General features: G+C 36.2%; 3 protein-coding genes across 6 annotated transcripts; 1 reads left to right on the top strand and 2 right to left on the bottom strand.

The window, feature by feature from the left end:
- The first annotated feature begins 2024 nt into the window (after nucleotides 1-2024).
- LOC107862753 (acyl-carrier-protein phosphodiesterase PptH) lies at nucleotides 2025-8594 on the top strand. 4 transcript variants are annotated; one of them, XM_016708405.2, is made up of 8 exons: nucleotides 2025-2227; nucleotides 3455-3492; nucleotides 4350-4802; nucleotides 5288-5407; nucleotides 5499-5552; nucleotides 6272-6435; nucleotides 7437-7613; nucleotides 8257-8594. In XM_016708405.2, exons 3-8 carry the CDS (start codon nucleotides 4401-4403, stop codon nucleotides 8465-8467), a joined length of 1128 nt encoding a protein of 375 aa, XP_016563891.1. In that variant the 5' UTR covers nucleotides 2025-2227; nucleotides 3455-3492; nucleotides 4350-4400; the 3' UTR covers nucleotides 8468-8594. The 4 variants fall into 4 exon arrangements, with proteins under 4 accessions (XP_016563891.1, XP_047265576.1, XP_016563893.1 ...); XM_047409620.1 differs by lacking the exon at nucleotides 3455-3492 and having other exon boundaries at nucleotides 2070-2227; XM_016708407.2 differs by lacking the exon at nucleotides 2025-2227 and having other exon boundaries at nucleotides 3476-3533.
- An 853-nt stretch (nucleotides 8595-9447) lies between these two features.
- On the bottom strand, nucleotides 9448-10967 carry LOC107862752 (probable aquaporin TIP3-2). Its single transcript, XM_016708404.2, has 3 exons — nucleotides 10631-10967; nucleotides 10144-10394; nucleotides 9448-10036 (listed from the first exon to the last, which is right to left on the bottom strand). Exons 1-3 carry the CDS (start codon nucleotides 10767-10769, stop codon nucleotides 9644-9646), a joined length of 783 nt encoding a protein of 260 aa, XP_016563890.1. The 5' UTR covers nucleotides 10770-10967; the 3' UTR covers nucleotides 9448-9643.
- Nucleotides 10968-11635: 668 nt separating this feature from the next.
- On the bottom strand, nucleotides 11636-15375 carry LOC107862751 (probable leucine-rich repeat receptor-like protein kinase At1g68400). The gene is made up of 3 exons (XM_016708403.2): nucleotides 14173-15375; nucleotides 12980-13369; nucleotides 11636-12702 (listed from the first exon to the last, which is right to left on the bottom strand). Exons 1-3 carry the CDS (start codon nucleotides 14996-14998, stop codon nucleotides 12056-12058), a joined length of 1863 nt encoding a protein of 620 aa, XP_016563889.1. The 5' UTR covers nucleotides 14999-15375; the 3' UTR covers nucleotides 11636-12055.
- Between the last annotated feature and the right edge of the window lie 291 nt (nucleotides 15376-15666).

Genomic DNA, 15666 nt, shown 5'->3' with positions numbered 1-15666 from the left:
GTCATCTATCCAAATCACTTATCAAAAACTATGAGAATAAAGAATTAGAAGTAAATCGAAGATGAACAATCAGAAAATACACACAAGCAATAGAATAGAAACTACTCAATATTTCAGCATTGAGATTATACAAAACCAATTCGCCACCCACCTGGGATTAGTCGAATGAAATACAGAGAGAGAGAAAACTAACCACTCAAAGCTCGCGGAGAAAATGGCAGCCGAGGAAGAAGGGTTTCAGTCGGCGGAGAGCTGCTGCAAAAATGGAGAAAACGTTTGAGCTTGGGGGAATTCAAGTCGACCAAAAAGACAGTACGGTCCCTTAAGTATAGGCATATGAATATTTTGGCCCTGGTGTTTCATATTACTTCTGTTGCACCTACTTGACTTACATACCGAGTTTGAAATAAGAAAAAACTTCGTGATATTTATTAAATTATTTTTTATTAAAAGTTACATCACTACTATTTATAATTAAGTGAGATTTTATATTGAAATCAATAAAAATAAAAGTGAAGTCATGTCTTTAAATAATTATCAAAATATATATATTGTTATATATATATATATATATATATATATATATATATATATATATAATATTTTTTAAAAAACAAAACAAAGAAATAGCACAAGAAATAAAAGAAAAAGTCTCAAATTGCAAAATCTGAGTTAATACTTAAAAATGACCCTAAACTTGATATCAAATTATAACTTTGGTCTTAAACTATGATAGTGCACAAGTAGGACCTTTAACTATTCAAAACTTGAACAAATATGACCTCCGATTTTGCAATCCCATGCGTGAGTTTCACTGGCATCTACGTGGAAAGGTAACTCAATCACACGGTGTCACATCGTTAAAAGGGCTGACTTGGAGGGAGATCATATTTGTGCAGTTTTAAATATTTAAAGGTCATATTTGTGCACTGTCAAAGTTTTGCTTTTTGTGTTAAAAAGGCGTCGTTTTTATTTTTTATTTTTTTTTATTATTATTATTTTTATTTTATTTTTTATTTCTATAGCTGCAACACCTAGCTTTTATTTTAATTAAAAAATCAAACCTGCGCAGTAGGCTAAAGGAAGCGCCCAAGAAGAGCAAATAACACCACTGGCTATCTAAGTGTCTTGTTTCATGTGGTTCAACATTAATATACGTACATAAATATAGATTTTCTACCTTATATATATATAACGTAATTCTTTTACCGAGGGGGTCGGGTGAACTCCATGGCAACCACGTAGGTCCACCCCTGAATTAATTTAATAACGTTAATTTAATAACATTGTAATAACGTTAATTTAATATACTACTACTACTATCCTTAATAACGTTAATTTAATAACATTTTATTAAAACTATAATTTTTTTATTATTAGGATAGTTTCATCTTTAATTTAATATTTAAATAAATTATATTTAGATATATTATATAACTTAAATTCACTCTCAGCTTTATAATATATATATACATACCCCCGCGATTTTTTCATATGAGGTTGACCCACCTAATTAATAAATCTTCAATATTACTTTTTTTTCGCAATGATAAAAAAAATTAGATGTCATTTTCATCTTTGAGCAAAAAATAATTAAAAAAATAATAATGAAAAGTCATTCAAATGTCATATTTGTGCAGTTTTGAATTTTTAAAGGTCATATTTATGTATTATGCTCTTGGATTTTAAGCTGAACGCGTCCAGTTTTGCGTGTTGAACACACGTTTTGCCACGTAGGATTGGAGGTTATATTTGTGCAGTTTTGAATAGTTAAAAGTCATATTTGTGCACTGTCAAAGTTTAAGATCAAACTTATAATTTAATGTCAAGTTTAGGGTCATTTTTATGTATTAACTCGCAAAATCTAATCTAGTTTAAAGGCAAAAGCCCAAAATTGCATAAATTAAGTCTTTTATTTTAATTTATTTATCTTATTTATAGAAAATCTTTTAAAAAAATATTTACTATTTTGTGAGAATCTTTTTGTAGCACTTTATTTCCTACTCTACTTTTCTCATAGATTCGTCTTTCAAATTATGATTTGAGACATTCTATAACAATAATTAAAAAAAAAATATAATTTAGAAAAAATACATAAATTCACATTCCATAAATTATTAATTTTTCTCTCTCTAAAAGAGTTAGATACATCACTAACTCCTCCATCTCGCGTATTTACTTAAATCCTACCATCATCTCTCTTTTACCTCTCAACCGCATCTCAGAGGTATCTCTTGATCTTTATCTCTTCTTTATTTGTCTCCTTATTTCTTCCATCCACCAAACACTCGTTTTATTTGAAGCTGATTAAATCCACTAGTTCATTCCAAAATGTAACATTTCCCCCTTTTATCAGTACCTAAATATCTCTAATTTTAGCTCAATCAGCGACTATGCGGGATACATAAAAATTGGGGGTCTATTTAGTATAGATGGAGCAATGCCAGATAAAGCGAGATACATAAGAAGTGCGACGCTAGATGGAGTGGGGTGAAGGTATAGACGTGTTATAGTGTAAGAGACTGAGTTGAGGTTTGTTTGGTGTCTCAACGGAGAGGGTTTACTAGCGAAGGTAGCCTGAAATAGTGATAGAGCGATTTGGGGGCGGAGTTCGGAGGGAGTTTGGAGATTCATCAATGGAGGTTGAAGATGATGATGTTAACGAAGATATATAAGAATGTTGTATTTGTTAAGAGAGTTTAGAGATACATAAGAATAATGTATATGGTATAAAAGGACAAGAAGATACATCACACAATCCTTCATCATATTTACAAAAATCATGTATCAGAATGTTTTTTAAGTTATTGATACATAAGACTTATGTATCTGAATATATCTCTGTAACATTTATACATAAGAGTTATGTATCTACGCTTATATATCAGATGGTGATGTATCACGAGTCTTAACTATATACCACAATAATAAATGTAAAAATGAGATTTTACGTAACAATAAAAACAATTGAAAATTTATATAATTAGATACTAAACTATTGGAATTTATAAAAATTACCCAATTTATCTAAATATTATAGTTAGTTAAGTAGTACTTATAATACATTATATTATGAAAAAATATATGCATAACAAGTTAATCACCATCCAAACAAAGTGTTGGGTAAATTAAGGTTTTGTTTAGCCATAAAAATAATAATTTTATGAATTATAATTGGAGTTGGAGTTGATGTTGTATTTAGTCATAAAAATAAATTAAATTTATTTTTAAAATTTTATATGAAAAATAAGAGTGACAAAAGTGCAAACAAATAAATTTTATTTCTACAAAAATATTTTTTACCAAAGTAAGATCAAATACTATTATTCTCACTGAAATAAAATACTAATATTTTGAAATAGGATAATATTTTCCCGGATCTGACAAAATTAAATTGTCAGCAGTTTGGTCAAGGATAATTTTGATTACCAATTATTTTCTTCTTCATCTACAGGGGACCTACAGTCCAGGCTAATTGGCAGTGATAGCATGGTACTTTTATCTTCTTTTTCAATATTTTCGCTAAGTGATTTGTAAGTTTTGGGTTAATGGAAACTGATTTAATTATAGGAACGTTATTATTCTTCATTATCATCATGTAGGTTAACAAGCGATCTTATCTATGTGCAATTCTTATTCATTTCATTACTTTACTGTTCGTATCGAGAGATTTGATTTTTTAGATCTTTATAAACTTGTTTTTAGTTAGTAAGATCTAAAAAGACCATATTGGTCTCTTTCATTTGTAATGAAATGAAGTAAGAGGAGATTCATGACGTCTCTAAGTTTAAATTCCACCCGAGAGAAAAATACTTGGTGATTTCTTTTCATATGTCCGAGCTTCGGTGGATAGAATTACTTGGTCCGCGTTGTTGGCCTTGCCCGAACACCGCAATTATATTAAAAAATAAAAAAGAATTGGTACTTTTTGTCCTCCATTATTGTGATTTTACCAATTCATAATGTGATGGGTGGATTTACGTCTGCATTTTGAGATGAAGGGGTTCTTATAAGGAAAGCAATACTCACTAACATTGGTTGAATTTACACAAACTAAAAATGTTATGTGCATTTTATGGTGTTGTGTGCATACTATGTAAAGGAATAATTTTGGTGTCATAGCCAGCTGTTTTGCACCTCGATTAATTTCAGAGGATAGGGGCTACCTCCCACCAACCAAGGTACTAGGTAAATGTGTTCATCAAAGCTAGGACAGATGGGACTGAATCACCTAGTATTTTTGCCTTTGCTGGTATTTGAACATGAGGTCTCATGGTTCTCAACCCACATTATTGATCGATAGTCCATTATTCATGTTCCTAAATAAATAATGTGATGTTTTGATGTAGGATTAGCTGATTTCTAGCAGGGGAAATAGGAAAAGAGAGGAAAGCGAAAACATGGTTCTATGCTTAATTACGATTAGCTCGGCTTTTTATCTGCAACCTGGACGTTCAAGATATCTTCGCAAATGTATGAGAATCCAGAATTGTGGGAGATATCTCATGAAGCATGCTGATATTACAAGGCATAAGATTATCCCTTCTGCTAGGGTAGATACAGTTGGTTTGGAGGTTTTTGTAGTTTCAGACTTGCATACAGAATACGCGGAGAACATGTCATGGGTAAAGGGTTTACCAAAAAAGAGGAAGAAAAAGGAAGTTCTTCTCGTTGCTGGTGATGTTGCGGAGACTTATGAGAATTTTGTGTTAACTATGTCCCTCTTGAAGGCTAGTTTTGAGCACGTGTTCTTTGTGCCCGGAAACCATGACCTTTGGCTCCGGAGGGAGAAAGAGAAATATGTAAGCAGTCTTTTCTTCATATCATTCCTTGAAGATGTTATTCACATAGTTTAGTTCAGAAGGAATGCGTGATATTGCATCATATGTCCTGGTTGTTTTTGCTATTTTACATTCATGTGTCATGGTATCTCGTTAAAATGTTTTTGTGACATTATGGAATCCCGTCGCTTATGGGGACTTTTAGCTGAGGATAAATTCTCTTTTTGAAGCATTTATATCTGCAATTTTTGATGCATGTCTTGTCTCAATCAACGACATTGTCTTTTAGATAGGCCTATTAAGTTAAGGTCTCAAAAGCTTCATCCATGCAAAAAAAAAGTAACCGTTCAGAATGAATATTGGTGGTGTTTCCTCTCCTCTTCTCCCTTTTTCCTCCTCTTTGCACTGAAGTAGAATATAGTTTTTCCTGCTGATATGGACTTATGGTAGTTTTGTTAACCTAATGCAATACCACATGATTAATTAGACGCATCCTCTGTATTCAGATTGATTCTCTTCAAAAGCTGGATATAATGCTTGATGCATGTCAGAGTCTTGGAGTGGAAACTAATCCTAGTGTCATTGATGGTTTGGCAATTATTCCTCTATTCTCATGGTATCACGAGGTAAATATTACTGTCAAATAGCAAAACCATTTCTTTTTTTGTTGCTGGGTCATTTTGCGCTCATGGTGATGTCATTTCTGGTTTATCCCAGAGCTTTGATAGGGAAAAGGACATAACTGGAATCCGCATTCCATCTTTGGAGCTGGTGATTCACTTTCTTTCTCCTTGTAAGGATTTTATCTTTTAGTTTGATGATATGTTAGCTGTTCCCTCCTCAACCTAGTTTTCATTCAAAATAGACAAAAACTAAGCAAGTTGAGTGTGCCACTCTTTAGTTTGCTGACAACTGAAACTGAAATGCGAAGTGTTTGCTTGACTTCCTCGTTATCACTGAATTTGCGTAAAAATTGTGTCAATTCATTTGCTCTTCCATTTAACGCTTGCTCTGAAGTGATGTGCATCCAGTTGCACCTCATTTTTATCAGTAAAAGATTCCCGATTGGTCCAAGGAAATGTACCTATTATATTGGGGTGACTTCAAGTGCTTTTATTTATGGGTAGGTGAGTATATGGGGATAATAATTGACATTTGCAAGCCCACTTGCTCATTTTCTTTTGCGTTTTATTTGTTTAATCATCTTAGATTCTTAGTGACTCTTCTGTTTCTGGCTGCTTTGGATGCACTTCCTCTGTTCTGAGCCTATTCATTTTACTACTTGTATTGTAACATTTCTCTGAGTCTTTTTGTGAGTTCGGAATGCTTGGACTGTTGCCTTTTCCTTAAAAAGGTTTTCCTGTATATCACACAGTTAATAGACATTGATTTATGTGATATTCGTAGTTTATTGATTCTATCTTCTATGCCAGACTGCTAGTACAGTGCAGTCTTACAGCTGTAATTTACTCTTATCAATTTTTGCACAGGCATGCAAGGACTTCCGTGCATGCAAGTGGCCTGATGGACTCATAAATGGAGATAACTCCCTTGCTACACATTTTGATGCCATGAATGACAAATATCAGGATACAGTCCAGGAAATGCTGGCAAGCTGCAAGCAAATAATTTCATTCTCACACTTTATTCCAAGGTCAGCGAGTAGCTCAGAGCCTCAGACTATTCCAAATCTCCTTGAGTTGGTAGTCCAAAAATTTGATTGGTTATGTTTGAAAAGCCTCAGTCTTGCGCTACAGTAGAGACTTCTAGTTGGATTTAATGAGGTTGATGTTTGTTTGATACTCCCGAAAATTTAGTTTTACCATTTTCAGAAAAAACAGATGCCCTGAAAATTCCTCCCTTCCCTCCATCAAGGATTAACATGTTCAGAGTTAAGAAGTAAAATGTTTGAGATCTCAGTGGTTGGCTTTTCCCTGTCACCAAACAGTGTTTCCACTCTTGTTATATCTTCCATAAGTGATTAGTTCTTGTACACTCTGTTGTAATATGACTGTATTTTCCTTCTCCATCCCCTATAGAGTTTGCCATATCCCCTTGAAAACGTTCTGTAAAGCATCACATACCCAACACTAGTTTTTTTCATCCATCTTTATTTGGCTGGAGAATCTTCTGCCCCCTGCTCAATGAACAAGAACCGTCTATCAGAATCCTTGCTAATATAAATCAATTGGAAAGATATTCCCCCTGAAGCGAAATATGTTTTGTCACCCATATTGAAATAAAGTATCACCAGTGGGGGGACTCGCCGGAAAGAGTATAGTGCAGCAAAGAGAGAAGGGGACACATTTCCCAAGTCAAAATTGCTGTGTTAAAAGCTTAGCGTCTCTATTGCTCCTTTCTTCAATATATGCATCAAGATAGAGGGACTTACTTTTCCTTTTCTTTGGGTTGGCTGGGGCGCTGGGGTGGGGGGAGGGAGTATTGGCTGGGGCAGGGCGCAGTGCCTGCCTACAAACTTATCATTCTTCACAATAGTGGGCATTCCTCTACACTGGCACTACTAGTTTACTCCAAATAATCAAGGTTCAGAAAGATTATGTTGATGATTGCAATCCTTAAAGGCTTAAACATCTTATGCTGATTATTACATTGTTGTAACCTGATTGGACTGTTATTTGTCTTTTTTTTTTTCAGACTAGAGCTTTGTCCAGAGAAGAGAATGCTTTTCTATCCTAACCTTCCAAAAGTGATTGGTTCTGACTTTCTTGAGGCCCGTATAAGATACATACACGGAGCTAGAGGGAGCACAAACGCTTGTCATATTTTTGGTCACACCCATTTCTGCTGGGATGCCCGGCTTGATGGTATCAGGTGTGTTCTGTTCTTGGATGCATTAGACTGCTCATTGACATAAACACCTACTAGTTATAAGGAATTTTTGGTTGAAGCAAAATTTAGCATCTATGAGCGCTAGATTTGTTTTCCCTTTGGGTTCTGGTCTTAGAATATGATGACGAGAAGACATAAATATGACTTGGCATATCTAATAAGCTAAGATGTGTTTTCAGCCTTGAAATAGTTTTGATGAGAGGAAGGCTGGAACTCCCATTGCTTGTCATTTTAAGGTTAAATTTACTAGAAGTATATTGCATATAATTTTTGAAAAACTTACATTGGATTTTGTCAAAGATCAATTTCAACAATGGAGAATAATGCTAATCTCGCGAGAATTCTAGTTCTTTAAATATATCATTTATCATGTTTCTGTAACTTCTGATGCAAATGGTTTCCTCAACTATTCAGAATCAGTTTGAACTACTAAAAAGTATGAAGGTATACCTTTACAGCAGTCGCCAGAGGATGAACATAATAAAGCCACTTCAAATGAACTAGTCGAGTCACATGGCCATTCTATTACAGCATAAAACTGAGAAGTTGACTTATTATGTTAGGACTTATGACACCCAATTTAAAACCTTTAAAAGAAACTTGAGGGTTTGTTTGGCTGATGCAGGTATGTGCAGGCGCCATTAGCGTATCCAAGAGAGAGGAAAAGAAGAATGAATGGAGGAGAAGACTGGCTGCCATTTTGCATTTACTCTAAAGGTGAATTCACAGAGAATATGTCTCCCTGTTATTGGTCTGATTATTATGCCTCTAATCCTAGAACCCCTGATGTAACTGAACTTGCACCATGGGTTGCCAGATTCTATGGCAAACTTTAGCAATCACTAAAGAAAGAACTTGTTCCAAAGGCCTAGCCAATTTCTTTTGTACTATTACCATTTTGTAATTTGTTTTCATCAGTCACATTCCTCTATCTATGACTCATTAGACTTTAGACTTCTTTTACCTCAACTGTCAATTGTCGAATGAAATGACCTAAAAGTGCATCCTGCAAATCCACCTTGGGTTGCAGGATTTGCACCTTGGGATTAGATAGGAGCAGTTGCAAGAATTTTTCCGAGAACACTCGCTAGTCACTGGAATATTCTTTGATTTAGGGTCTTCACGGTCTTGCACAGGTCCTGAGGTCCTGTTTGAGAGGTTCCGTCTGCATTATACCATCTTGAGTTCTGATGTAGGTTGGACATACAATAGTGTACCTAGAGGTCCTGCCTAGGTTATCTTTGATGAATTCTCATGTAGTAGTGTACTAGAGGTCTTGCCTAGGTTATCTTTGATTTTTTATTTTGGGTATTCGCCTTCTTGCTTAAGGTCCGGTTCTTGAGTTCTCAGTCCTGTCTCCATTATACATGCAATAGTGCACCTAGAGGTCCTGTCTAGGTTATACCGTCTCGAGTTCTCATAGTTTGGACATACGGTAGCGTACCTAGAGTTTCTCGTCTACATTCTACCATCTTGAGTTCTCATAGTTTGGAGACAATAGTGTACCTTTCTGCCTGCATTGTACCATCTAGAGTATTTATAGTTTGGACATTTGAAAATGACATCTTAATGCGTTCAAATGTCTCCAACTTCCTTTGTCCCGTAACGAGATAGTTCTGTTTCTCAACAAGGTAGTTCTAGTTCTAACCCAGAATGGATTCCTCGATACGCAATTGATTTCTCTATGTAAATGCTACAATGCTACATTAGTTGGTTCTCCGGATTGAACTTTGAACAATATTTTATAAACAAGACGAGAATAAGAACGGTAACGCAACCATGGGAACTCCAATAGGGGTAAAAAATAAGACAGAGATAATAAGTAACCTTATTTATGCTATTACTGGTCTGGGGATCATCTTAATTTGTTAAAATGTAACTACATAAAGAAGCATTAAACGCATAAAACGTAAGAAGATGGAAGTCAAAAGCAACCATAGAGTGGCCTACAAACATCACATAAAAGTTCCAGTTTTAAGCACAATCCTTTTTTATTGACAGACGGAGGACCCTTAGTAATCTTCTGGTGCCAAGGGCTGATGGGTAGTGGGGCGTGGAACGGTCTCGTGCTGTATGATCCCATACTCGTAGATAAGTCCAGCCAGGGCTGCACCTACAAAAGGTCCCAACCAGTAGATCCAATGGTTCCTCCACCTCCATCCCACCAGAGCAGGTCCGAATGCCCTAGCTGGATTCATGGATGCTCCCTCAAATGGCCCTCCCACTAGGACGTTTGCCCCCACTATGAACGCAATGGCAAGAGGTGCAATGGTCCCCAAACTTCCCTTCCTTGGATCAACAGCAGTTGCATACACCGTGTACATTAGTCCAAATGTCATCACTATCTCCATCACAAGTGCATTCAAGTTGCCAACTCCAGCTGCAACCGCGAATCCCCGTGGCCGCTGCACCACCAAAAACAACAACAATCACCCTTCAGTTTCAAGATGTAAAGATGGTAAAGCACCAAACCCATTGGAAAAAACAAAAACAAAATGGTTTTCGTTATTACAAAGCCATCAGTAGCAAGCCTCAACAAAAGAGAGGCTATAACAGAACCAAGAAGCTGAGCTATCCAATAATAGATAGCACGAACAACAGAAATCCTTCCCCCCACAAGTGAACCAAAGGTAACAGCTGGGTTGATGTGTCCTCCAGAAACGTTCAGGCTAGAGGCTACAGCTGCAAATAGCGATAAAGCATGCGCCAGCGCTATCGCTGTCAGTCTTGATGCTCCTAACGCCCTATCCGGATATAACTTATCTGCACAACAAATATCCATAGTTAAACAACATCTGTGCTAGGCTGGTCAGAGATGGCAAGCACCAGATCATACAGTAATGCTACAAAACAGAAAGAAAAGTTTGCAATGCATGCATGCATGCATCTGGACAACTTTGGTTAGAAATCATGATTGATAGCATAGCACAGATGAAATCACTCATTAAAACGAGCAAACACACTTTTATTTACTTAATTATATCTGCAACTTGACTCACCAATAGCAAGAACAGAACCTTCACCAGCAAAAACGAAGATGAAGGTGGAGAGGAGCTCAGACAAGGTGGCTCGTAGGGAATCAGGGTGGGTGGCTTCATCCTCCCTCCCAAAAGCATATCTCCTAGCAGGCATAGCCATAGTTAATACTACTAATTAAAATTAGCTCTCACAATCAATATTATTCAACAACTCAAGTACCACCACTTATCAAATCTGTAAATCAAGATTCTTAATGAAACTTTCTTGAAATACTAATATTAGTGAATGAAGTCACACAAGAAGATAAAGATGAAGAGAGAGAGAGAGACAGAACGAGCTCAAAGAAAGAGATGATCAAGCTAAGCAAGAAGGAGATGGTGTTATAGAAAAATGGAGTTTTGGAATTAAGTGGACACTTGGGTGAAAGTATGCATGAAATGTGACACGTATACACATAGGTGTCTTTGTTTCAATCCAATTATACACCGTTTTCTTCTTACACCTAAGCTTAACCCAAAGACTAAGTTCAAAGTCCATCCATACTCTAGTACTAGAATTAAATGAAAACCATGTTCGAATCTGCTACTATTTTATTTCTTAGTATGAGCTAATCTCAAATCCATCTTCATCCACAAATTGAAACAAATTTCAAGAATTTTTTTGAGCTTTTTTCTAACTTTATCGCCATCCACTTTGCTTGCAGCCAAAATCAATTGTGGCCCCACCTCAGAAGTTTCTTAGTTACTACACATGCATTATGTACAAAATGGAGAATACACCTAAGTTTTTTACTTCTTAACTCATCTAGTCAAAGTTGCCTATATAAATCTTTTACTGTCTATATCGTTTTATTTATGTTCATCCAAATGCAATACTTGATAGGAAATGCTCCTATCGTGTGATCGTCATCATCAGTTGATTAATTATACGTTTGTTGTAACTTACTACGCCTTTCTCCTTTAATTGAACTTGGCACAATCACACTTTCCAAATCTTGGTAAAGGAATTTAATCAAATTAACGACTGAAAAATGACGAAAAGAGAAACTGCACTATATGCTACTCCTTCAAAAGGGTGTTTTCATCAAGTAAAAGATGAATAATGGAAATAATACATCAATATCTACAAAGAATTTTAACTTGAAAGAATGAGAATGATATCATTAAAACTAAGTTAAACTCTGCTCTTGAGCTAAAAGCCTCTTCCTGATCGAACTTCAAACTTTCTTGATTACAGTTTAGGAACCAGCCTCTCTACCGTGTCAGGTAAACGTAAGATATGTGTACAGCCCATTGTCTTCAGATTTCATCTGTTGGCTTTATAGGTGGGAAGGGAGTAACTATGTGTACATTTGACTTTTTTCGAACCTTACCTGTTGGAATTATACTGGGTATGTTGTTGCTGCTGCTTGATTACAGTTTAGGAGGGAACTTTCAAGTCTTGAACTAAGAGACTGGTGAATCAGCTTCCACATCAGTGACAACACTCTTTTGTTCAACTTCAATCTCTTCAATTCTCCCAAACACTTCACTCATCTTAGGCCTTTTCTCTGGTGCTTCATCTGTACACTGCAAAGCCAATTCAGTAAGTTTCAACATTTCATTATACCCTTCTTTTTGTGCAAGTATTTCCACATCCAAAATATCAGTTGACCAATCATTATTCACCACTGTCCTTACCCACTCTGACAAATCATCATCAACAATACTAGTACCCCCATTTTCTGGTGAAAACAATTCACCAGGTACCTTTCCAGTGATCACTTCCAAGAGAAGAATACCAAAGCAGTATATATCAGCTTTTCTTGTTAGCTTTTTCCCTTGAATAAACTCAGGAGATTTTCCAACTGCTAATTTGCTTGAGGATTCTTTAGACGGTAACAAAGGCAAGAATCCATAATCTGTCAACTTGGAATGGTAGTTCTTGCTTTGGGGGTCTTGCAAGATTAGGACATTTTTTGATCTGATGTTTCCATGTGGAACTTTTTGTGCTGGTAAGGTCTGGTGCAAGAAATTTAGACCCTTTGCTACATCCTTTATGATGGATATTCTTGAAGTCCAGTTTAGTGGTTGTCTCTCAATTCCTCTATTTTCTGAAACCAAGAATCATATCTTCTTTTAGAATATGAAGACTTCAACAGTTAAATCTCAAGGGGGTGGACAGGATAAAAAATATTCTTCTATTATACGAAATATTTTAATTCTATTCCATGTAATTATACTTGAGGTCATTCATACATTGCAGCTAGCAAATCGTCTCATATTTGCTTTAACGCTAGCAGAGCTCCAAGGGTAAAATTAAGATATTTCGTACGGGAGGTGTTAAATTTAGACTCTTCTCTAGAAGTAATAAAAAGTTAGTGAACCAACCATGTAAGAGCTCGAACAAGTCGCCCTGAGGAACGTATTCATAAACGATGAGCTTCTCCTCCTTGGAATAGTAGAAGGAAATCATTTCCACAAGGTTTTCATGTCTCAGTTTTCCAAGCAAATGCATTTGTTGGGTGAATTCCCTCTTGCTCAATGAATTCATTTCTTTGAGTCTTTTGACAGCAACAACAGAACCAGATTCCAAGATTGCTCTGTATGTTGTGCTTAGCTTTCCTTTTCCTAAAACTTCAGCTGATGCCCTTAGCAAGTCATCCATGTCAAAGACTGACATGTCCTTGTCAAAGAATGTCAAGTCCAATGTTCTTACTGGATCTTCTCTGCTCTCTAACCAATAACTTCTCTTTTTCACATTCTCTGTTGAAATACTTTCTGCCAAAAGGGAAATTGGAAATGTTAAAATAGGAAATAATAGTAATATAAGCTGTTCCAGCATCACATGTATTCCTCTATGTCCGAATTGAGAAAAAGAGAATCGAAAGGCTGAAATAGTTGTGGATCTTTAAGTCCAATTGCATTGGCTAATCTAAACCTATGTTGAATAGCCACAATTCTATCGGAAACAACCTTTCTACCCCACAAGGGTAAGGATAAGTTTTGCGCACACCCCACCCTTCCCAGACCTCTCTTGTGGATTATACTGGTATGTTATTGTTGTTTTTAGCCACAATTCAGGGCCGAGAGACTAGATCCCGTCTTACTGAGCTAAAAATTGTCGACTTCGGCATCATAATGGATATGGATTGGTTGTCTTCCTATCGTTATCAGCCCCCCTCTGGTGCCAACTATTTTTGAATGACCTTTTTGCAGTCATAATCATCTTTAGCGCCTCTAGAGATGCCCCATTCTGGAGCCAATGATTCTGAATAACCGCTTTGTTAACTACAATACCAAGTGTATTCCCACAAAGTGAGGTCCGGGGAGGGTAAAGTGTACATAGTCCATACCATCAAGTGTCCGTGTTGTTAACTATTTTGAAAAAGAAAAACTCATATGCTACATCTGGAAAAATGTATCTCAATGACAGCCAACTTGCGCGCTCCTGTCTCTTTTAGCATCACAAAAACAGCCCTACACAAGATAACCTCCTCATCTAATTCAATCCAGGTAATAATCTTTCCATAGAATAACTGGCACTAAGCTAGGATAAGATAAGATGATATTATAAATCTTACCTTGTTTGTCTTCTTCTAGTGTTTCCTTTCTTTTAGATCTTCTAAAATAACATAATAAAATGGACATGATTGAAACAAAGACAAGTGCTGCTCCTCCTGCTGCTATCAAAGCAATACTCCATACTTTAAGTCCATTCCTTTTCTTTTCACCTGGTGCTTTAGGTGGATTTGCAGGTGGTGTTGAACAAGGTATTCCTAGAACCTCACCACACAAATTCGCGTTATCCCCATAACAGCTCTTCGGAAATCTCTTCAGGACAGGTGTTTCAGGGATTGGTCCTTCTAGTTTATTCGAAGACACATTGAACGCAATCAAAGTCTGTTGATCAAAAGGTGGAATTGAACCTTCAAGTACATTCCCCTGGAGCTCCAATTCTCTCAGTTTCTGCAGCTCAATGTAACCATATGGAATCAAGCCCGAGAATCGATTGTCTGAAAGAAACACAGATTCTAGGTAAGCTAGTCCTGTGAGATTGGGAACATGACCATACAATGAATTGTTTCGAAAGCTGATTTTCGTCAAGTTAGTTATGTTCTCCAAGAATGTTGGTGGAAGTGAACCAGTTAACTGAAATCCTTCTAAAACAAGTGCAGTTACATGCCCATCAGAACAAGAAATTCCAGCCCATTTGCTCTGGTTCTTGTAACAAGGTGGCCCTGTCCAATGTTTATGCAAATCAAGAACACTTGAATTCACACCATCTCTAAGCTGCAACAAAGCATCTCTTTCACTTGGGTAAAATTCACTGATCTCAGCTGATTCCACCACCAGAAACAATGCGAAAATTAAGATCGTCCTACGCGATAAATGAGAGAATTCTCTCATTCTGGTCGTGGCAGCCTCGACTCTGAGGACTAATAGATAAGTAACAATGGCTGACCTGAGAATTTACCAATTGTAGTAGTAGGTGAAGTGAAATTGAGTATGGGCCATGGGAAGTATAATTCAAACAATGTCAAACGCATCAAAATTCACCAATAGTGATGTCCATTACAAAGTTGTTTTTGTATAATATGTGTGTAGGGGGTATTATTTTAGATAGCTTTGACGTTGTTGATAAGGCAAAACAAAGCTGCTAAAGATTCCCAAACGAAGACGTGAAAGCGGACACAACAAAGAATATGATTTATTTTAAGTATAAAACAAGACATGTACAAACACGATGTTTGTCAAAGTTTGTCTTTGTTGTTTTCTTAGTTGGTAGGAGTAGCAGGATGTTTGGGGTGAGGAATTGAACTATGCATGATAATTAGGAAAAAAATTATATAATAAAAGTGTCGACTGTCAGAGTCAGTTTGCATGCATCTCGATTATTTTATCAAATTCCTGTTATCTTCAATGAGTGTTGATATATCATGTAACTCTCTTTATCACTACTTAGGACGGATGAAAAGAAACTTCACATGGTGTCAAGTGAGCTTGCATGCACTTTGATTATTCCATCTGACTTCAGTGGCCATAGATATCGGATAACTCTAACCATGACTTCAAAA

This window comes from Capsicum annuum, chromosome 3, assembly GCF_002878395.1.
Source record: "Capsicum annuum cultivar UCD-10X-F1 chromosome 3, UCD10Xv1.1, whole genome shotgun sequence".
In the NCBI taxonomy this organism is placed as follows: domain Eukaryota; kingdom Viridiplantae; phylum Streptophyta; class Magnoliopsida; order Solanales; family Solanaceae; genus Capsicum; species Capsicum annuum.
This window is presented reverse-complemented; position numbering and strand designations above follow the sequence as displayed.

Bases quoted from the DNA above. Each gene is read 5' to 3' on its own strand.
- LOC107862753 (XM_016708405.2), top strand. From the start codon at position 4,401: ATGGTTCTATGCTTAATTACGATTAGCTCGGCTTTTTATCTGCAACCT. The intron at 5,553-6,271 runs GTGATTCACTTT...ATTTTTGCACAG, and splicing joins GCATTCCATCTTTGGAGCTG to GCATGCAAGGACTTCCGTGC. The intron at 6,436-7,436 runs GTCAGCGAGTAG...TTTTTTTTTCAG, and splicing joins TTCTCACACTTTATTCCAAG to ACTAGAGCTTTGTCCAGAGA.
- LOC107862752 (XM_016708404.2), bottom strand. From the start codon at position 10,769: ATGGCTATGCCTGCTAGGAGATATGCTTTTGGGAGGGAGGATGAAGCC. The intron at 10,395-10,630 runs GTGAGTCAAGTT...TTTGTTGTGCAG, and splicing joins AGGTTCTGTTCTTGCTATTG to ATAAGTTATATCCGGATAGG. The intron at 10,037-10,143 runs GTAATAACGAAA...TTGGTGGTGCAG, and splicing joins GGCTTGCTACTGATGGCTTT to CGGCCACGGGGATTCGCGGT.
- LOC107862751 (XM_016708403.2), bottom strand. From the start codon at position 14,998: ATGAGAGAATTCTCTCATTTATCGCGTAGGACGATCTTAATTTTCGCA. The intron at 13,370-14,172 runs GTAAGATTTATA...CCCTTTTGGCAG, and splicing joins ACTAGAAGAAGACAAACAAG to AAAGTATTTCAACAGAGAAT. The intron at 12,703-12,979 runs GTTGGTTCACTA...TCTTGGTTTCAG, and splicing joins CTTGTTCGAGCTCTTACATG to AAAATAGAGGAATTGAGAGA.